The 24,031-nt window shown below is 41.0% G+C and overlaps 1 protein-coding gene across 1 annotated transcript in view; it reads left to right on the plus strand.

Moving 5' to 3' along the window:
- The window catches only part of CACNA1G (calcium voltage-gated channel subunit alpha1 G), a 428,561-nt gene that overhangs the window by 167,264 nt on the left and 237,266 nt on the right, over window positions 1–24,031 (plus strand). Inside the window, exons 14-18 of the mRNA XM_063458969.1 lie at window positions 8,079–8,154; window positions 13,709–13,893; window positions 13,980–14,402; window positions 18,042–18,142; window positions 18,232–18,355. Coding sequence (XP_063315039.1) covers window positions 8,079–8,154; window positions 13,709–13,893; window positions 13,980–14,402; window positions 18,042–18,142; window positions 18,232–18,355 — 909 coding nt within the window. The remainder of the gene's footprint in view (window positions 1–8,078; window positions 8,155–13,708; window positions 13,894–13,979; window positions 14,403–18,041; window positions 18,143–18,231; window positions 18,356–24,031) is intronic.

A 24,031-nucleotide genomic window follows, 5' to 3' on the forward strand; every position in this document is an offset into this window, starting at 1 on the left:
GAGCCAAAACGAGTATGTTTTCCTGGCACTATAGTGGTCCTTTAATTCACTTGGATGGCTGGTTGCATTTCTGTCATTTACCTGGGATAGAGATTGCAGCAGGATGTACTGTGGGAAGAAGGGAGGCATGCAGAGGTAGTGTTATGCTCTGGGCAATGTTCTGCTGGGAAATCTTGACTCCTGGATTCATGTGGGTGTTACTTTGACACATATTACCTACCTAGAGATAGTGCAGGCCACATACACCCTTTCATGGCAATGGTGTTTCCTGATGGCAGTGGCCTCTTTCAGCAGGATAATGAACCCTGCCACACTGCAAAAAATGTTCAGTAATGGTTTGAGGAACATGACAAATTGTTCGAGGTGTTGCCTTGGCCTCCAAATTCCACAGATCTCTATCCGATTGAATATCTATGGGATGTGCTGGAACAACAAATATGATCCATAAGGGACCCACCTCACAACTTGTGTCAGACACCACAGGACACATTCAGAGGTCTTGTGAAGTCTATGTCTCAATGCATCATAGCTAATTTGGCAGCATACCCTTGCTCTGGTATGTGTATAGATGTATATATAACTCTTGGGTAACTGCTCCAATTCATGACGACGTAGTAGAAAACTAAAGAAATCTACCATTTATTAAAAGCTGGTAAAACAATATTCCAAATTCAGGTAACCTAGTATTGCTATATGGTAATATGTGTATTTGTTTTCGAACAAATGTTAAAATGACCAAACAATTTTTGGTCATTTCGTCCGAAAACAAATGCAAAATCCACATATAATATATGACCAAATGAAATAACAGTTTTGTTCTGAGATTTAATTAAATTCAATTTGTTCATTCATTATCCCGTGCGAAGCTGCAGCCAATGACAACATCATTGTCTTGGTTGCGTTTGGTTGGTTCAAGTTGTGCTTTGAGACTAGCTAGTAGTTTGTGATAGAGTAATAGAGAGAGAAGACTTAGACAAGTTTGTAGAGAATTAATCTTATCAGTAGTGTTCACTTTTTTAGTAAATTAAAAACACTGCACATGTATTTTTTTTAAATTCTTTAGCCAAAATTTGGTAACTAAATACAATTTTTTATCAAATTTGGCCGAACCAAATAGACGCGTTGACAAATTTCAGCTGAAGCAAAAGACAATATTTTTTTTAAATAAACCAAACAAAACAAACATTCTTCCTGTGCACATGTCTAGTAGGCAAGATTGAACTCTTAAAAGTTCCTTTCTTTTGTATGCACTCTGCTGCTGATACCTCACTGACTTATTTAGCCAATTCCCTTTCTCAAAGTATTAATCTGTAATGATTTAGGATCGAGATTTCTAGGGATGTGCATGATCAAAAAATTTAGTTCGGTTCGGTTTGGAAATTCGGGTAAGAATTATTTTTTTTACATTTCGACAATTCGGCACTTTGGTACGGTTCGGCACTTCTGAAATTCAGGACTTTGGCAATTCGGGACTTCGGCACTTCCGAAATTCGGGACTTTGGCAATTCAGGACTTTGGAATTTGGGACATCTGTAGGGCTCCCTAACCCTACCCCTAACCCAAACCCTAACCCTACCCTACCCTTACCACTACTCTTAACCGTAAACCTACCCTTACTCCTAACTCTACCCTACCCCTAACCCTACATTTAACCCTAACCCGGCTCTACCCCTAACACTACTCGTACCCCTATCCCTACCCTAACCCTACCTTTAACCCTACCCCTAACCATAATCCTAACCCTACCACTAACCATACCCTAACTCTACCTCTAACCCTACCCCTAACCCTACCCTAACTCTACCCCTACTCTAACCCTACCTTAACCCTATCCCTAACCCTACCCTATCCCTACCCCTGTCACCATTCACATAATTTTCCCTCCCTCTCTTGTTTTGCCACTTTTCAGAAATCTGAAGCACTTCGGCACTTCCAAAATTCTGCACTTCGGCAATTCGGTTTTGTTCGGCACTTCCGAAATTCGGCAATTTTGCACTTGGGCATATCGGTTTGGTTTGGCACTTCCGAAATTCGACACGTCGGTACTTCGGCTATTCAGCAATTCGCAATTCGCCGAAATTCGTCCGTATTCACATTCAGAACAAAACTAATTGCACATGTCTAGAGATTTCCACTTGGATATTTTTGATGCACAATTAACCAGCAGAGCATGTTCATTCAGATTTGTATAGGATACTTGTGCCATTTGATAGCCCAAATGTTGAAAAGAAAGAAGTTTTCTTTTGTCATATCCAGTTTTGCAGCTCCATGTAACAAATTAAAGCAATATTCCATGCACCATAAGTGGCTTTGGTACCAGTAATGCCGTGGCACCCCCCCAATGTAGACAGTCAAACTGATTTAGAATGGTTTGACTTCTTACCTTGAGTCCACTGTGCACCATTCCCACCTCCACAACAGCTTACAGAGAATGCTGTCTGTGATCAACCTTCACTCTCAGCCAATAAGCTGTTTCTACACCATATAGGCTTCACTCCGGAGAGCTAATGAAAGTAACAATGTTCCAAAAGTGGTTTGGCTAGGGGAGTTGCCTTTCTTTAACTAAATTTATATTTTGCTATTATCAGAATTTTTATACCCAGAGGTATATGTATTACACCAAGGAGACTAAGACTGAAAACCAAGACAAAATCTACATGGAAGATGGTTAGTAAGCTGGACCAACTTCACAGGGTCGGAAAGCTCAAGAATAGATCCTGGCTACTTAAGAAATGCAGGGGTATGCAGAGGCAATGGTAACAGCAAGGCAACCATCAGAGAAGCAGGGGCTATGACAATAAAGAGACTAAAAAAAACACCTACAACACAATGCTAGGCTGGAATGGTTGGTTCTATATTTAGAGCCTCAATCAAAACTCAATTGGCAAATGGAGAACACTAGAAGTCAAATCCAGGACAAATACACAACTGGACATCAAATGTGGCATATACCAAGATGAGGCACTTTCTCCAATACAGGTTGGAGATAGAGTAGAGCTACTATCAGTCATCTACTCTACAGGTGATATTCAGATGTATGCTTAGAATGAGCTAGACATCGACTCACTGATCCACCTAATTTGGATATACAGCAAGGGCATTGGAATGTTGTTCCGGTGAATGATAGAAAAAATAGGATGTGGAGTTGCGGTATCAGAAAGCCACATATGAGATTGCCTCTGGATACTACAAACAAATGAGAACCATGCAGAAGAGACAAGGAGAATATCAAAGTACCTCCAGAGAGTCAGAGAGGTCAATGGCAAGGACAAGATTCATGCCATCAAAAATTACACTTTACAAGTCATCTTGTACCCACCTGTGATAATAATTTGGCTAAAAAGACAACAGATTCAATTGATATCAGGACCCAGAAATTACTCATGATGAATGGAGCACTAGAGATGGCAAACCCAGTGGTGTATCCTGGTTTTGTGCTGCCCTAGGCATGACAAAATTAAGGCGCCCCCCCTCCCTTCCTCCCTGCCCCGCCTTCTAAATACACACACACACACATTCACTGACAGACACGCATGCACTAGCTAACAGACATACACACTCACTAACAGACACATACAGTTACTAGCAGACACACACATTCACTAAAAGACACGCATACACCCTCACTAACAGACACACTCATAGTAACACACTCCCTAACAGACACACTCCCTGACATACACACAGTAACAGACTTTTTTTGGTTTGACAGCCATTTGACATATCATATGAGTGGAACAGATCAGCAGGTGTTGTTTGGCATGATTGCAAAACGGATTAGGTAGTTGCCTAGGGTGCACCTATTTTCTTGCTGATTGTCAGCACATTAAAAGTGCTGCTGGCAGAGTGTAGCATTGTGATATAGAATAAAAGTAAATTGATTCATCAAGCCAACACCTTTCAAATGGGAATCAACACAGTCAAGGGGGAGACCATATTTAAAAGAAGAAAAACTGCCACAAAAACTACCACAACAAGAGGACATAGTCTTAAATTGTAGATTATGCTAGCTTTAGTGTACCTATAATCTTAATTTTATTAATGACAGGAGGCGAGTATTTGCTTAAGTCTCTCTTTACTAGAACTCCACAGCAGCACAGAAAAAACAACCAATCAGAAAAAAGTTAGGTACTATAAAACTCCCCTCCCCATGCATCATTTCCTCTTTCAAGCTGCGACAAAACAGAATAAAAGGCAGAGAACATCATGGGGAAGAAATAAAGTCCTAGATACGATGAATATAACGATGTCCACTGTGGCGAAACCAACCTCGCCACTGGGCCCTGGAGAAGCCTGTTTGCCTGCCTGCCTCCTACCTGCTGACTATGGCCCCTGGGTTATTTGGGGCATATTGTATTTTATTGTGCAACTGCTGGCCCTTTAAGCACAGTGAATGGTATTTTATTGTACTGCTGCTGGCCCTTTAAGAACTGTCTGGGGACATATTGAGACTGTGGGTAACAATACCCTTTAAGACTATGGCCCCTGAAAACGTATGGACTTTTATTCGGTGTGTATGGCCCTTTAAGAACTGTCTGGGGACATCTTGTAACTTTGGTGAACAATGCTCCTTTAAGACTATGTCCCCAGACCTGTAAAATAACTTGCCCCTGGCTTTCTCCCTCTTGGTTCAGTAAATAGGGCTTACTGAACCAAGTACCACACACGCAGACCACCCAGAAGTTAAAGTGTGCAGGCAATTTACCTCCCAGGCTGTGAGGTTACTGCAGGTTAATTGCCGACCACTGGGTGGCCGCAGTTCGTGCAAACGAACACGTGGCGGCAGCCATCTTTGTTCAGTCGAACACGGTCAGCGGTGTATGCTAAAGATTCTGTGGAACTGAAATCGGCTACACATTTTACCGAACACCGCTGACCCTTACCTTCTCCTACACTTCGTTTTTCAGCTCCAGAGACTAAGTCCCGTTCGAAAAGTCGTTTTTCCGCATGAAATTGACCGACCGCACAGCCCAAATCTATGGAACTGTTTTGGGCAGGAAAATGTGCTTGCGGTCGGTCATAAAGGGACCTCCAGCTAACTTTTGATCCGCTGGAGGGATTTGTCTGATTTTTGGAAGGGTGTATGCTTAAAGTGTGCTGATTCTAAATATGTAGTTTTTTGGATGTATGGATGTAAAGTTATAGCACATGTATAAAAACTGTAGTTTTCCTGGCTGTATAATTATGTTAACTGGTTATCTGAGGGGAGGGGATGTGTGGGTTGTACCATGTATCTGACTGGTTATTTTATGCCTCCCCCTGGGTGTGGCCTGTATGTGTACAATTGTAATCAAAGCCAGGCTGGATGTGCCAGTCCAGAGTTCCTGTTTAACCCTCAAAGTGAAGTGTCGTCTCATTATTGGGGGAGGATTTATTGTATGCTGTTCCAGTTTGACTGCTAGGATTGAAAACCTATTCGTATGGTTCCTATTCAACTGTCTACAGCATTCAGAGGCTTGAGAGGATTCATATGCTTCTCTGATTCGGTGATTGTGGTGTCTGCCAGAGTGCTTGGAGTCCTCAGGAAGCGCTAGGAGCATCCATTAACGGAGGTACCAAGTCGGGGTGCCAGGCGATCCGTTACATCCACCATCCGAGAGTAATGCAGTGTGGGTAACCTGAACCGGGACTGGCAGCCCCTAAATGCCCAGCAGGCAAAACAGTGGTATTCCAGCTGTAGTGGGTAGAAGCGGAAGTTGTTCCAGTGACCCTCATGTCCATGAATGTAAGATACGCTGAGCGATACTTTCCTTAAACTGTGAAACGGTAAGCACATGCCCACACGGGTCCGTTTGAAATTTTTTAGCATCATTATAGGTTACCATCATCATATCCCTGAAGGCTATTGTAACCATGGACACTCCCAGGAGCAGGGCTAAGTAGCCAACTCAATGGCTCTCCCCAAGAACCTGACTAAATTGTATAGTAACAGCGTAGACTGGTCTCCCATATCAGGTAGTCAGAGCCGTGCCAGTCATGTCTATATGTGCCATGGACAGGATATCCAAACCAGAGTAGACTCATCTGAGTCCTCATAACTGGGCCAGAAAAAAATATATACTGAGAAGCACACGAATAGCAGAACTCGCAGAAAAACTGTGATATACACTGTAGCAAACTCACAGCGATCTGTGACGTAGACTGTCAGGAAAAATTCACAGTAATTTGTGATATACACTGTCCGCGCAACTGTCAGCAATCCGTGATATACACTGACAGCTAAACCCACAGTAATCTGAGTGACATAATAGGTCCTGGTGTACCATGCAATAGTGGGCCAGACGTAGGCCACTGGTACAGTAGATATGGTGCATGCAGGATACAGGCCCCCATAGGAAGTAAGCGTATGAAGTACGCCTACAGTGGCAAAATAAGGTCTGTGTCACAGACAGAGCAGTATATGGTATACTGCCTATAGGCATGTACTCCCAGTAAAATAAATCTAAATATACACATCTCAACATCTATACACACACATGCACACACACACACAAATCTACATAAATACATATATACAAGTACGTACACCCACACATACGTCTACCTGGATATAAAATCTCATGGGAAAAAGTCACTACATTGTCCCCTAAACCGGAGGAGCAAGCACAAACTGCATGTAGTCAGTTAATGAAAGAAACAAACTGACATGCAGCAGGAAAACTGAACTGGGTGGAGGTAGACCTCCAACGAGCAAAGTAATGAATTGTACCGACGGGGGGGGGCGCGAGCGGTTGCACTCTCTCCCGGTCAGACTCCCCCCGCCCGGTCGGACACACGAGGTCCGAGGGCGGAGGTGGCCGCGGCGAGCGGCCACGTGGGAAAAGAAGATCCGCCCGCTGGGTACTAGGGGAAGCGCACGCGAGTTCCCCCTGCGGCCGGCAAAGTACATGGGACCGCCGGAGATGAAATCCGCGCTCCCGGAGCTCGGGGGTCGAAGGAGGCAGATGTAGTAAGCCTCCTGAAGCCCCCGAGCGGCACACACACCGCCAGGAAAGGCGGAAGCACATTGCATGAAAAAAACGGACATACACAATCCAAGGGAAACGGGCAGGGGGGGGCACAAGCCCAAGAAAAAAGCAGCAAGGACCGCAAAGACCCCCCACAAATATATAGGAAACTACAGCGAAGTTGCAGGGGACAAAGAAATCACACAAGATATAAAACATCATGATGGAACAAATCCAGCCAGGGCAGAAAAATTAAATAAATAAATAAATACCTAAGAATAAAATCTCACAAGAAAATAAATAAATAGATTACTGAAGATAAATATATCTATGACTAAATTTAACAAGTGCAATCTACAAAATAGAGTCTAAAATACTGAATATAAGCAATAAAATCCCAAAACCACCCACTAGAAGCAGGAGGCAGAGGTACTCTGACCTGTACTGATGCGGAGCAGCAAAGAAAGAGGAAATGATGCATGGGGAGGGGAGTTTTATAGTACCTAACTTTTTTCTGATTGGTTGTTTTTTCTGTGCTGCTGTGGAGTTCTAGTAAAGAGAGACTTAAGCAAATACGAAGCCTCCTGTCATGTTATAAAATTAGAGGGGCAAAGGTTTAAAAATAATATCAGGTAGTATTACTTTACTGAGAGGGTAGTGGATGCATGCAATAGCCTTCCAGCTGACGTGATAGAGGTTAACACAGTAAAGGAGTTTAAGCACGCGTAGAATAGGCATAATGCTATCCTAACCATAAGATAAGGCCAGGGACTAATGAAAGTATTTAGAAAATTGGGCAGACTAGATAGGCTGAATGGTTCTTATCTGCCGTCACATTCTATGTTTCTATGACAGTCTATGTGTTGCATTCCACAGCATCTGAAATTTGATAGAATGTTATTTTTGTTTATTTTTAAAGCATGTAATAAAAAAGCATGTAATATAAAAGATATATGGTGCATAACAATTTTGTGTGTGATATGGGGAAATTATGTCACCTTGTGATGTAAAGAAAAGTATTTTGGCTTTGATTGCTTGTAGAACCTATTGGTTGCATTATTTTCCCATACTACACCATTCCCCGTTTCCCTAGCATTTCTTTATACATTTTCTGTTATTTTGTTTGTATAGGCGGATTCATCACAGTCTTGTTCTGAAGCAGGACAAGAAGAATATGGAATCTACAAAAGCAATTCCAATATGTCTTGTGAGTATATAATGGATTATTTTCCATTGCAATATTGAAGAAATACTAAATGTATATGAGTATGGATATGTTTTGTTAGATCTACAATGTTATAGGGTGAATTCATGTAAGACTGTTTTAGTCTTACACTAGCTTTAATAATAAAATTCTCAGCAAATGACAGTATAGGTCTTAATATTTAGCTAGCCAAAAATAGATAGAATGGGTAAATCACACACAAAAAACATTTGATAATATAGAAAAAAAATTATGTGGTTTATATGCTTTTGTTTGTATGATAACAATTTTCTTCCCATGCACGAAAAGATAAACAACAAAGAAAATAAATCAACTCTCCATTTCTGAGTTCCCTACCCAATAGTTATTATATGTTGTCTCTAGAGATGTCGCGAACATAACATTTTCCGTTCGCAAACGGCTAACGCGAACTTCCGCAAATGTTCGCGAACGGGCGAACCGGGCGAACCGCCATAGACTTCAATAGGCAGGCAAATTTTAAAACCCACAGGGACTCTTTCTGGCCACAATAGTGATGGAAAAGTTGTTTCAAGTGGACTAACACCTGGACTGTGGCATGCCGGAGGGGGAATCCATGGCAAAACTCCCATGGAAAATTACATAGTTGATGCAGAGTCTGGTTTTAATCCATAAAGGGCATAAATCACCTAACATTCCTAAATTGTTTGTGCTTTATCGATCAGGTAGTGTAAGGGTTACACCCGCTTCACAGTGACAGACTAAACTCCCCGTTTAACGCACCGCAAACAACCGCAAACAGTCCATTTGCAGAACCGCAAACTTCCCATTTGCACAAGGTTGGATACCAAGCTAGCCATGTCCCGTTCCTTGTCCTCACTGATGTCATTGAAGGTCTCTTCCTCCACCCAGCCACGTACAACACCAAGGGTCCCCGAAAGGTGACAACAAGCCCCCTGTATTTTTTTTTTTTTAAATGTACACTACTGTTACACCAGATATGAGTTGCACTGGTGTGACACTGCGCCCTGGCAGGCCCTGAAAAGCACACGTGTGAAGGAAACTGACTGCTATTTTTTCACAGTCAAATTTCTAGTTTTTTTTTTTTTTAATGTACACTACTGTTACACCAGATATGAGTTGCATTGGTGTGACACTGTGCCCTGGCAGGCCCTGAAACGCACACGTGTGAAGGAAACTGACTGCTATTATATTACAGTCAAAAACGTTTTTGTTTTTTTTAAATGCAAGCTATTGTGACACCAGATATGAGTGGTGGCACTGGGCAAGTGGTCACAGTATACGCTGTGAGCCTGACACACACGCTGGCAGGCAGGCAACTGCAATTAGATTACACAGGAAAAAAAAAAGCAGACTGATGTTCTAGCCCTAAAAAGGGCTTTTTGGGGTGCTGTCCTTACAGCAGAGATCAGATGAGTCCTTCAGGACTATAGTAGACACTGAATACACTAGCCTAGCTATCGATTTCCCTATTAAATCAGCAGCAGCTACACTGTCCCTCCTCTCACTAAGAATGCAGCTTCCGGGGGGCGGGGCCTAGCTGTCATGGAGGAAAGACGCACTTTGTGTGAGCTTCCTCAATATCTCACTTTAAGCAGCTATCAACAAGCGAATTTCACCCCAGAAGGGGATGATCCAGCAATGTTGCTCCTACCTGACCGACCCGACATGCTTAATAGCGGTCAGCAACTCGACAGAGTCTTACTTACCTCCGCGTGGCAAGTGTGGCCTGGTGCTCACCGGGCGGGAGAGGCGGCCGATCTCCCGATCCTGGGATGCCCAGGAGCAGCTACTTCCCGGCAGGAGCTTCGTTAACCCCCCCTCGGACCGGTGGGGGTTATCCCGGTCCACCCCTGCGAGGCTGTCTGGAGCTAATGGACGCACAGAGCACAGCCGCCCAGGCTGACATACTCATCTGCGACTCTCCCAATATGGCGGCAGCCGCGTGTCCCCCTGGTACCAGCAAAGCATGGCAGGATATTGAGTCTAAGCTGAACAGACTCTTTAATCAATTTTGGAAGCAAATAACAAGCATGAAGCCCCAACAAGCTCCACCACAGCCCCAACAAGCTCCACCACAGCCCCAACAAGCTCCACCACAGCTAAGCGAAGCAGTCCCCATTAAAATCCACCAACGCAAAAGGCGTCGAAGATGGGACTGGAGGCACAAACAGAAATGCAGAGCCTGCCCCACGTCAAGCACTCGCCTCCACCTTAAGCCACCACAATCCCGCACCGGACGTGAAGCACCACCGGGACATATCCGACCACCCGACAAAACAAGCTTCCACCACCTCAAGCCGCGAACCCGGCACTCAGCCAGTGACTTGCCTTTGTTGTTCCAGGTATCAGGGACTCCCAGGGTCTGCACCTGGCGCCCAGAAGGTATCGGATGAGCACAAGCAGTAAACAGCAGCCTGCCAAGCATGTCCCACTATAGCCGATCCTCCACACCATGCCTTTGATCACATGAACTGCTCTCTGCACATTAACTAATCGTAAAGTAGCAAGCGTTTAAACATGCCATTATTTCACCTCCTAAAGAGTTTATTGTCATAGTTCCTTACATGCCTTTACCTTAACCGTTCATGTATTATGTTATTCACTAGTCTCATCTCATGGGGCGACACACACTTGATTTAGAACTAGTGGTAGAGCTGCTGATATAAATACACAGTTGATAACGTGCAAGCTACACCCTAAACATGACAGCCATCTTTCACAGCAATGTACTGCTATATACTCATACCCTCAGTGCAACTAGTCATGATATACGCACGTTCAGCCTAGCATGCTCAAATATAACACACTTCTGTCTAAAAAAAAAAGAATGCAGCTTCAGAATTAATCTAAATTGTATGCTGTCTAGGAGGTGGGAGGGTCTGGGAGGGAGGGTCTGCTGCTGATTGGCTGGAATGTTTCTGCTCACTGTGAGGTACAGGGTCAAAGTTTACTCAATGATGACGAATAGGGGGCGGACCGAACATCGCATATATTCGCCGTCCGTGGCGAACGCGAACAAGCTATGTTCGCCAGGAACTATTCGCCTGCGAACAGTTCGGGACATCTCTAGTTGTCTCCATTTTTATGTGATTAATGTTCTGAGGTGCAGAGGGGACAGTTTTTCAAGACATTTCTCCACTCACTTCCGAAGGCCCTGCATCCAAACAATGCAAAACTCCAAGACTGCTGTATCCCCTAATGGTGGAAATACCCATTAAGCATCAGTTTGTTCTGGCAATACCTGTGTTCTCGTTGTGGCAGGTCCCACCCCCGCTGCGCCTCCTTGACTGAGATCATCAAACTTGACAATCTCAGCCAATCCAATGTTTTCTCATAGGAAAGCATTGCGAGGCTATTGCACATAGAGATGCTTCAAATCAATGCATCTCTATGGGGAGCATTCAGTGCCTTAATGTGCAGCACTGACCCAGGAAGCACCTCTTGCAGCCCTCTTCTTTTAAAAGACACTGTTTACATTAAAAGGCCTACAGGGACAGGCTGTAGACATCAGAACAGCTACATTAAGCTGTAGTTGTTCTGGTGACTATAGCGTCCCTTTAAGTATACCCTAATCATAAACCACCTTTAATCCTATGTTCTATGTTACCAAATTCTAAGTTTCTTAAGTTAACCTTTACCCTAAATTCATTAGCCCTAAATCACCTAGCGATAGCCCTAACAATAGACTAACACTGATGAGTCTACTTACTAAACTCTGAGTTTTGTCTGAATAAACACGTTTTGGTGAAAATGGACAATCTTTTGTTTTTCATATGTATTAAAGCCAAATCTGATCATAATTCAGCCATATCAATTCGGTGTTAACTTTAAAGACAGTGTATTTTGCGTTCAAATCCTATATAAAGTATGGGATCCAGATATTTGCAAAGCAGGCAGTGAGAAAATAGTATTAAAAAACTCTCTAGTGCAAGAGTTAAGTTCATGGCAGCGTGCAAGCACTTGCCACAGTAAAAGTTAACGAAATACATGAAAAATCTTTTGACTTTGACTTAGCTATACGGAAGTATTATACCTCCCTTTTGCCCCATCTTCCATACAGTGGGCATGTCTATTAAACCAGTGGCTGTTACAGTCCCAGCAGTGTTGAGGTTAAAAGGAAGTCCAGTGACTGGGCAGCTATTTCTCCTGGCCTACAGATGTGACCATGAGAGGGTCACGCCATTGTTCGACATTGCACACCGCATGGTTGGGAGGGTCTATAAATAACACAGAGTGGTCATGTTATTGTCTCTCCGGCCACCCCATTGGTAGTAGTACAATAAGGAAGGGTGGAAATGCCATTGTCCACCCCCTCCTTGGTTTAAGTCCTCTCTGCACTTGGTCAAAGGTTCACAAGTGCCTTGTTGTCACCAATAAATATTCCCTATCCCCCCTCACCCTAATAATAGGGAGGGTCTCAATAAAACCAATAACTGTAAAAACAAAACAAACAAAAACACCTCAGAATTTCTACTTCCTTCTAAAATCTTCTTATTTTTAGCCCCCTAGCTAGTTATGTAGTTTGTCCTGCACAACCCTCCTCCCTTCCCCATTCTTCACAGAATTGGGTGGTATTGCCCCATTTAGGCATAAGTCAATAACCTTGTATCTCTAACCCTAATGTTATGGACAAAATATTGGATAAAATGTCTATTTTACTCTGTGCATTTGTGCTCATACAGTAACTGCTTCCCCTCCCCCTCTGTGTGTTTAGTAACCATTTCCTCTCTAACCCCTCTCATCCTGCTCCCCCCTTCCCATCGAGCAAAGCCCTTGTGTAACAAAATGGAGATTCACTATGTTAAATTGGCTGTTAGAGGAACTGCTTTCCTTTCTAACCCCTCCCCCGCCCCCTTTGTTCAATAACGGCTCTCTCTCAAGAACTTGCCACGTGTAATAAAATGGTGCTGGGATACAAAGGAGTGTCATGTGACGATGCTGGGGTCACACCCAGTGGGATGGTATCAGGAAAGACCTCCTAACTTTTAATCAATTGTTGAAGTATATTCTCTGTTATCTATGACTACGCATATGACGTATTTCTGGCTTATAAGGAGCTCCCACCTCTCGGAATAAACACATTCCTGAAGTTTTTCATGAACCTGAAACTGTGTCCGGTGTGAATTACTGTTATTATCAAACATTTGATTTGATCCCTAACACAAATACTAAACTAACTCTGATCTAGATAATGCATCAACACAAATGTGAAACTGCTGACTGCCAATGTGGGTTCTCTCCTATGGAAAGGTCCATCCTAGTAATGTGTGTGTGGTCTGCTCATATTGCACATCCAAGATGGATGATTGGAGATTGCAAATAATGAAGCAAATCATACTCTTTGTGATGTCACTTCTCCGTACAGCGTGCTTACAGTTGCAGCAATGTTTGCAAATCACTATCTTTTGATAAGCCACAGTGAGACAGGAAGCAGGGTGCAAGATACCATTTACAATGATGCAAAGCTATTTTGCTTTGAGTGACCGTTTAAGTTTAAATTAATATTGACTGTTTCTATTGAAATTTATGGAAAACATTTTTTTTATTTTTCTAGTTGCTTCTTTACATGGATACCAAGATGGAAAGGGGACCTTACAACCACCACTCATCACACATACCGCTGCCACTCCACTGTCCATACCAAAAAGTACTGTGTTTGGAGACATTCCACTGAGCTGTGACTTCAAGAGGGAGCTAAGCCTTTCTGGAAGTCTTTCTATAAGTGATAAACAATGTATGGTAGGTAAAAAAAAAATAGCATTATAGTGTTTAAAAAGTGACAAATGTGAGAATTCCGTGCATTAAAATTACAATTGGTTTTTCAGTCAAATACCCAGAAATATCCTTACAATTCATGGGGTGCAGTATGCAGTTGGAACAACCGAAGATCTAGTTGGAACAGTATTGGACGTACTTCCAGTCTCAAAAGAGATGTGCCAAGTTCTGAACAAAAGTCTTTACTTTCTACAAATGAGAAAGGAATCTTAAATGGGGAAACATGTGATGAAGAGGTGAATGGCCCAAATGTAATTTCTTGTAACAAGATGGAGCTGATGGAAAAAAGTGATTTTCACATGTGTGAAAGTTTGCATTTCCCTTATTCTTGTGGGATACAAAGTAGACAAAGCAATACAACACAGTACAGCAATAACAGAAAATCTTTGTCGTCCCCTCTGTTTACGCACTTTCATGTAGACGATCAAAAACATGATTGCAGCAACAATGATGATGATGATTATGTAAATATGGTACGTACCTATTTCTTTTTTAATTGATAAAGATGTTATTGTTATATCAATAGAAAATGATAAATAGGAGTGTAATATAGGGTTGTTGTTTTTTGGAGAGTTTAGAAAATGTAACCCTCTTTTTTATTTTTTCACTCATTATTTATTGTTTTGTTAGTGATTATTAAGAGGAGATATATATCACTGGTAAAATTGTTATCATTTATCATGAGGACTGAATGCAAATTAGTTTAACAAAGAATCACATTTTTGCCTCATTCCATTTTAAACATGGATTCCTTTTAATATGTGTTTGCAGTATACATCTGCTTGGAACACAATTTAGGAAAAGCAGTGAACCACTCATGGACAGCTGTTTCGTTGTTAATGCAACTTAGCAGCATGAGGTTGGTTACTGGTTTGCTTATTGAGGCTTGGTAGTGCTTTGGAAGCAAAATCCAAATAGAATATGCCCACCCAGAATCCTTTGCGGTTGTAACATCACTGCAGATTTGGGATTTCTGTGGGAAAAGCAAGTCTTATGGCTTGACTGGTGTGCAGATTTTTGTTTAACATTGTATTAACTATCCACAGACTTCAGGTGGAAGGGGTTTTCAATCACAATTTTTCCCCACCATAACCTATTTGGATTTTGCTTCCCAAACACTACCAAGCTTAGACGGAGCTTGCATGGCAGGAAACGCCTTATAAGGGCTTTCCCTATGCAATACAATCTCAGTCAGAGCGCTATGATTGGTTGACTTATATCAAGCATGCTAGGGCTGTTTTTATATCAGTCTGGTGTATTTTGTGATGCTTCATTATTGATAGGAGAATCAACAGATCTGTAATGACTTGCACGTCATTATTGACGTGACCCAATGCAGGTGTCAGTCACATTCTTCTAACATCAGTGGTGATGTGAAACCAGTGTTCAACCATTCAGGTACCTTCTAGCACAGGGGTCCTCAAACTCCGGCCCCCCAGATGTTGCTGAACTACAACTCCCATGATTCTCTGGCTATCTATGTAATTCAAAGAATCATGGGAGTTGTAGTTCAGCAACATCTGGGGGGCCGGAGTTTGAGGACCCATGTTCTAGCACAAAGTGATAATGTGACCTAATCATGTTTAACCTTGGGCTTTATATTCCCCTCTTGCCTATGCTTGCTGACACAATAGGGTGTTCCTTGCAGTTGTCTGATATCGGGCTTTGAGCTTTGCTTGTTTTACTCTTTGCTTGTTTTACTCTTTTCTCTATGCTCCCGAACTCTTGGCTTGTTTACCATTTATCCGGTTTCCTCCTGCCCTTGATCTTACCTTGTACTCTGAATAGTCTATCCTTTTAGTCCGGCCACTCTACAGACCAGTAATATAGGCTATCCTTGTTCCCAAGCCCTGTTGTTTGAGGTCCATGTGACAGGGTTCCTAGTTACTCTGAAGCTTGTAAAGCAATCAATCAGAGTGCTTTGACAGGCAGATTTCACTTATCTTGAGACTTGCTTGTGGGGGTCCAAGGCTTTTATTTCAATCTTTTTTTTTAATGACATAAAGGAAAAGTCATTAAAGAAAGAAAAGTGATTTCAAATTTATGGATTTTCACCGAGCAGCCAACATATTGATTAGTTTTGGCTATAAGAATTTCATCTGGCATTAAATCCAATTAAAATTCAAAAATATCAGTTGAACTCAGTCAATAGTTTTTTTTTTTTGGGGGGGGGGGGGGGGATGGGGGGGGGGGGAGGGTGTACTGGGTTTTGCAAATAGTATTGAATTGAGGCCCAAGTCAGAGAAGGTGTTTTTGGCATTGGTTATGCTCATGCATGAACACTTCTAAATATTTAAGGATGTTGGTTAAAAGTAAAAAAAAAGTGTTTAAAATTACATTAGGAGTCCCTTGAGGCAATTTACTAAGTATCAGATGGTTCCCTTAATATGTTGCTATTTCTCTTTTGGAAGGACGGTAGACTTAGACTTAAGTTATTATTGTAAGGTACAGGACCTTTCTTCAGCAGTCATAGTAATGGTAAAAATAAAATGGTTGCATTGTGATCACTTTGACACTGTTAATTGGTAAGTGCCAGTTCTTAACATGTTGATAAAAATCAAAGGATATTTTTTTTTTTTTAAATTCTTTATTTTTCAGTGCAATAAGAAATAACAAGCGGGCATGTGGTACCCCAACGGCAGTCCTCATGCTTTTCGACAAACAGATATAACATTAGGGTTTAGATTAGTACTTGCACAATTTTTATATTATAGGTTAATTCACTTAAAGAGCATTGCGTTTTTGTATTCATACAACGGTAAGCAAGCCAGGTATAGATATCTAACTGCAAATCCTCCTTTATGGCTAAGATTTTGCTAAGAGTTAGAAATAGTTATGATCGCTTGGTGTGAATATACATATACATGCTGAATATGAGTAGGGTGAGCATAAGTAAACAAGGCTATGCAGTGTATTGTATGCTATATGTGTGTCCAAAGTGTGACATAAGAACAGTGTACATTTTATAGCGTTAGATAGCACAAAATACCATAGAGTATGAAACCCCTGGCAACGATTAGAAATAAAAGGATAGATGTTACTTAAGGTACGAGTGTGTTTTGGGAGAGTCCAGGTGTGTTGTAAGCTTTACAGTCCCACTGTATGTTAGACCAATTTAGCTGCCTCTCTCCTTTAGGTCGATCATCCGATCCCTATGCGCTGCTGGGTGCAGTGGCAGTTGGAGAGGCTTAACTGGTCGGCTATGCAGCCTTTCGTAGGCCTGGTGCTTCCTCGGCTCTGGGTCATTGTGAGGGCTGGTACCTTCATTCCACGAGCCTGGGGTCCTCTCGGGTCCAGGGTCTTTCCCGGCGAGCGGGTGGGTCGGGCCTTGCGCGGGCCTTCGTGTGGAATCTGTAGCCCTCCGTTTGTGTGGCCGGTACCTGGGGGTCGGTCCCCCCGTTGCCCTCTGTCCAGGCAGGCGTTTCACTCTGGTTATTTTGGGTTGGCGTTTTTTTTGTGCCCATCTGGGGTGTCCCAGTCCTCCTGGGGCTGCAAGTTTGCCTTGTAGGTGAGTCAGGGAGTGGTATGGCTGTAGCTGGACATATATGGGCCAGTAGCTGAGCCCAGAATTTCTCAAAAATTACATCCAGTGAGTCCAAAGGATATTTTTTAATGTAAACTAGATGCTTATTTTTAAAATACCAAAATGTTTATTTCACATATTTTTGTCCATTATTAATCTTTAAAAATGTGCATGTTAGAAAAAGTATATGGTAAGTATATTTAAAGGTCACTTTTTATTTGTGCTCATAAATGGGCAGAGTTATGAAATATTCACACATAAACCTACATACGAAAATGTATACACATTTCTAAAACGATTTGTTTGATTAAATTGTTAAGTTTCAGTAAGGTGTATTTGCCTCGAAGATAAATAAGGTAAAGTGTGAACCATTGCATAGGTCTGAACTAGGACGTTCTCCAAAGGTTGTGATAGTGGCCTTGATATATTCTTGAATTACTTAAATGCCATAAAAGCCTATGCATAGCAAGACTGAGGGACAGGAATCTGATGGCAGCAACATCTGACTGTGAGGAGTGCTCATGATGCTATTTATCTATGTATCTTAGTACTGCAAGATTTATAAAGTTGTATCTTCACTGTATTTCAGAGCAAAGGACAAAGACTAAAAGCTTGGATTTCAAGTCAATTACCATCCTGGTGCAAAGAACGAGAAACATGGTCCCTCTATCTATTTTCACCTAATTCCAAGTACGTTCTATATAAATAAAATCATAATTACAAAACATATATATGTCCATGTCTTAGGTACTCTATTGCTTCTTTTTTTCTTTGTGTAGATTTCGTCTGATGTGCAACAGAATCATTACTCACAGAATGTTTGATCATGTGGTTTTGGTGATCATATTTCTGAATTGTGTCACTATTGCAATGGAGAGACCAAAAATAGAACCTCAGAGTGCTGTGAGTATTGTCTTCATAGAAAAAAAGGGAATTAGGGGCACACCCGGAGCATGCATTTCTCAGCAGTGGTGCTGACCAAAATTCACTAATATAAAATACAGATTAAGTAACAGAGCACACACAAAATACAACTATCTCCGCAAACAAATATGGGGATTCAGTTCCACCATATGACCATACTGTGTTATGCCCCCAACTATGCCACAGTAGCCCAATATTGGTGGGTCGTACACTCATTTTAAAATGGGAGACAAATTAAATAGTAATAGTGCTAGATGAACTAAAGTATATTTAATTAGTCTGTTTTAAGAGCATTGTCTTCATTAGTAAGTCTTCCAAAACCCAGACTTTTAATCGTACGCCCAAGATTAAAATGGAAAACATTTAGTTGAACTGAGTGTTCTCAGATTATACCAAAACATATTTCAGTGACAGAAATAACAACTTGGGCAATACAAAATCTTAAGAAATTTACATTTTAAGATACAATGTAGGAGTTGGGGTATAAGTATACATTTTGTAAAATTTCTGATATGGTTAAAGTGTTTCTCAAAATGATGTTGCTATACAATATGTATAAATACAGTAAGGTTACTCAGTATGTTTTGATATTTATTTACCACAATTTGTGCTTAGAAGAGCCTAACTCTATCCATTGCCATCCAGTCCATCTGTGGCTACCTTGGTCACCAAGCAATAACATCACTAGAGGGATGTGGGGGATGTGGACCACACCAGGTGACACTATCAGTGTCATACACATACTTCATCCCCTGCATATATACTACATCCACTACATACACAAATGCACTTTATCCCCTATACACAAACACTTTACTATTGCCATTATATTCAGTTATACAGGAATTAAGATATGCAGTACCAAAAATATTACTAAGTATTCTGTATGACCCGGTATGGGAGGCAGTCTATAGGCGGGCATGACATCATGAGTTACTGCACTGGGTGACACCAACCCTAGTGACACTATTGTTACCAAGGATATTGTTTTGCCACCAATACCTTCTGAACAGTTTACATACTAAACCAATGCTTATTTATGGTCCTCTGATGGCTGCCATTGAGATCTGCTCTGTGGTTCACATGTGGCCACAGTGAAATTTGTCTGCCTACCTAACCCTGTCAGAACGTACCATGCTTGGGGACAGTAGTCCTCTAAACACAGAGGCAGGTAATGGATGAATTTACCATTTTTAAATGATGTCCCTATGCTCTCAATAACTCACTGGTGACCGCAGACAAACTCCAAAGGTGACAAACAAAGCAAGAGAGCCTCTAAACCAGGTTCATCAAACTCATTTGTTCTGGAGGGCCAAACTGTCCTCTGAAATAGGCATGGAAGGCAGAAAGCATAACATTTATAAACACACACACGCAAACAAGAAAAAGAGTGGGCACAAAGAACAACTTCACATTATGTCATAAATATAATTTATTTTACCTTGCTACAACTATAAAAAAGGTGTATTAGTGTGTAGTATTGGTTGTGTGTTTATTTGTAGTATTGCCATTTGAATACAGGGATGTGTTGCAGGAAGTTGTAGTAATGGCATTTGAATTTGTGACTGTGTTTGCGTGTTTGAATGCAGGGGTGTATTTGTGTACAGTGTTGGCATTTAAATTCTGGGATGTATGTACCGCCACACACACAGATACACAGGTACACACACATATGAAGAACAATTAACATTGTTTTACCATAGTTTTTAGCTTCCCTCCTGTTTGCATGTGCCTGCTCCTACCTCCTCACACGGCTCAAAAAAAGCTGGAAGGAAATGAACTCTCTTCCTATCAGCATACTGCGGGGGTGGGGTGAGGATTACGCTGTGACAGGGGCCTGATCAAGTGTGCTATTAAAGGGTTATCAGGCCCATGATCTAAGAACCATCCCGAGTCTCACAATGACCTAATGGGACTCTACCACTGCCCTCATGGCGGAACCAAGTTACAACCAATCTACATAGTTGCCAACATACACATTTACACTATTACACTTATCTACACACATGCTGTTATTCATATGTAAACACAACAATACATATATATGCACACTAGTAAACATATATACACACTGTTACACATATGTAAAAGGGGTTTAAAATCCTTGCATGGAAATTATAGACTCGTGAGCTTAACTTCTGTGACTGGGAAAGTTTTCAAGGGCTATTAAGGGATAATATTCAGTAATTTATTGTGAAGAACTTTGTTATTAGCAATAATCAGCATGGTTTTAGGAAACATAGGTCATGTCAAACTAACCTGATTGCATTATACGAAGAAGTAAGTAGAATTATAGATTAGGGTGTTGCAGTGGATGTGAAATTCTTGGATTTTGCTAAGGAATTTGATATGGTTCCTTACAAGAGGTTAGTGTTCAAACTAAAAGAAATTGGTCTAGATGAATATTCTTGTTCTTGGGTAGAACATTGGCTTAAGGATAGAGTACAACGAGTTGTCATTAATGGTAAATTTTCAAGCTGGACTAAAGTGGTAAGTGGTGTCCCTCAGGCATTTTGTTTTGGGACACCTTCTATTTAACATATTTATAAATTATTTTGAAATAGGTATTGAAAGCCATATATCAGTGTTTGCAGATGAGACAAAACTTTGTAATGAAATATAAGTAGGATATTGCTTTGCTATTGGATTTAGATCGATTGGGGGTCTGGGCACTAAAATGGCAGATGAAATTTAATGTAGAGAAATGTAAAGTTATGGACTGCAGGGTAAAGAATGCACAAGCAACTTACACCCTTAATGGTAGTGAATTAGGGACAACAACACACGAGAAGGATTTGGCAATTGTTATAGACAACAAATTAGATAGCAGTATTCAATGTCAATCTGCAGTTGCTAAGGCCAGTAAGGTTTTGTCATGTATAAATAGGGGCATAAATTCTCGAGATGAAAATATAATTTTGCCTCTTTAGAAATCGCTGGTAAAAACACACCTTGAATATGCTGTGCCATTTTGGGCACCTTTTCTAAAGAAGGATATCATGGCATTAAAAAAAGTGCAGAGACTAGCTACAAAATGGATAAATGGAATGGAGCATTTTAGTTACTAAGCAAGGTTTCTCTTTTGTTTGGAAAAATGGCGCCTCAGAGGGGATATGATAACATTATGCAAATATATTTGGGGCCAATACAAACCATTATTCATAAACAGGGCTATATATAGGACACAAGGTCACGCATTTAGGCTGGAAGAAAGGAGATATCATCTGAGGCAAAGAAAAGTGTTTTTACAGTAAGAACTATAAGAATGTGTAATTCTCTGCAATTGGATAAATACTTGCAAAAAACATAAAATAAAGGTATATAATATAATTTCTAATTAGTGGGGTAATAGCTGCTTGATCCAAGGAGATATCTGACTGCCATTTTGGGGTCAAGAAGGAATTTTTTTTCCTAGTTTGTTGCAAAATTAGAAGCACTTCAGATTGGGTTTTTTGCCTTCTTTTGGATCAACAGCAAAAACATATTTGAGTAAGACTGAGCTTGATGGATGCAAGTCTTTTTTTAAGCTATGTAACTATGCACACACACTCACACACACGCATATATATATATATATATGCACACTGTTATACATATACACAGTCAAACAGACACTTTTGTGTGTATGTATATATATATATAGACATACTGTCACACATAAATATTCAAACTGTTACACAAATATGCACACACTCTGCTATACATATACACACACTCTGTTACACGATATACATGAACACTGTTACACATATACACACTTTTACACATATATAAACACACATTGTTACACACATACACACATCCATATTTACACACTATTACACACTCACAATGCATGTGACCGGCTTCTACTGGCTGTGTTTCATTTTTATGAAGCTATTTATAAATTATCTTGAAATATGTGTTGATACCTATTTTTCACAGTTTACAGATGACACAAAACTAGGTAAAGTAATACAATGTATGCAGGAAATTACTTCACTGCATAGGGATTTAGATAGATTAGGGGACTGGGCATTCAAGTGGCAAATGGAATTTGCACAAGCAATGAATGTGTTAAATGGTAGTGAATTAGGGAAAACGGCACATGAGAAGGATTTGGGAATTGTTATAGACACAAACTTGGCAACAAGTTCAATATATTTCCACAGTTGTCATGCATAAAAAAATGGGAATTAATTTTCAGGATGAAAATATAATTTTCCCTTTTTATAAATCAGTGGTAAGACTACATGTTGAATATGCTATACACAGTTTGGGTACATGTTCTAAAGAAGGACATTGTGGTATTAGAAAAGTTGCAGAGTGGGGCTACAAAATTAATAAGGGTATTGGAAGATGTACTTTATAAAAAATGGCTAACATTTATATCTGTTTAGTTTAGAAAAACAGTGCCTCAGATAGGATATGATAACATTGTACAAATTCAGGAAAGAAAGTCTACAAGTGATGGTAGTCAGAAACAAGACTGCTCCCCCCAGCCTGTACAAAAAAAACACCTAATGGACACTCCAGAAGTGTACTGGGGCTTAACCTCTATACGTAAGACTACAAAAAAATACTCAGGCTACTGGACAAGAAATCCAGATACCAGAGTATGACCTGGAAATGTAATACCATTGGAAGTAATAATGTATCAAGAATTAAAGCTGTGATAATTCCTATATGGAAAATGACAGTACATATGTATATTCCCAAACCAATATATATTGCCGCACTTGGAGCTACATAACTCCAAATTGATACCACGATCTGAAACCTTTTTCAGAAACGTAGGTTGTTCTTATCTTCTTACCATGGAGTACAAACTCACCTGCTTCACCCCAGGGGTTCTATGTCTTAAATTCTAAAACATACATTCAAATGACAGACTTTAGAATGACATTTTTAAGGAGATCACTTCAATCCAATTTTATTCAAGTGGAGTATTTGCATTCAATGTGGACACTAAGGAATTCCCAAGGGCATTGGGACATCTTGTTCCTAAGAGTAAGGGAGTAAAGAGACAGTCAGTGTCTGCAGGGTCAGAACAGGGAGGTATGCCTGGTCCTGGATCACTGGGTCAAAAGCAAGAGGATGCAAGGCCTATTTTGTAAGTTTTGGCAAACAGAGGAAGTTACCCTGGTAAGGAGAAGGAGGCTGAATAGAGCAGAGCATGTTTGAACAAGGCTATACATCTGGAGCAGAGGCATTACAAATAGGGGGCTGGCTGGGGACCTACAGCTTTGAATGTGGGGCCAATTATTTTTGCCCTGACAGGCTGCACTGCTCCATGTGCCCCCTATCCTTAGCTAGGTGTAATCAGGGAGGGGAAGCAGTGCAGTGATAGAGACACAGGGAATATGAACATATTTAATATTCCCTGCATATCTCTATTACAGTGTTGTTTCTGGTCCGGGCTAATACTAACTCAATGGGCCGAGCATGAAGAGTGCAAAGCAGTCAGGCAGAAAGCCCTGGGGACCTGAAAAATGAAGAGCAGGACTGGTATAATGCCGCCAGTTTTCTCTACAGGATGCCTTGAAACAAATACCAGACATGCCTATTCCTTCCCAACACCTCTTGCATGATGATGACCTGCAAGTGGTCAGTATCCTTTTTATGTAATTTAAGTATGCCTGTGTGTTTCTGTGTTTTGTCTGTATATACCTGGAT

Source organism: Pelobates fuscus, chromosome 6, assembly GCF_036172605.1.
Source record: "Pelobates fuscus isolate aPelFus1 chromosome 6, aPelFus1.pri, whole genome shotgun sequence".
In the NCBI taxonomy this organism is placed as follows: domain Eukaryota; kingdom Metazoa; phylum Chordata; class Amphibia; order Anura; family Pelobatidae; genus Pelobates; species Pelobates fuscus.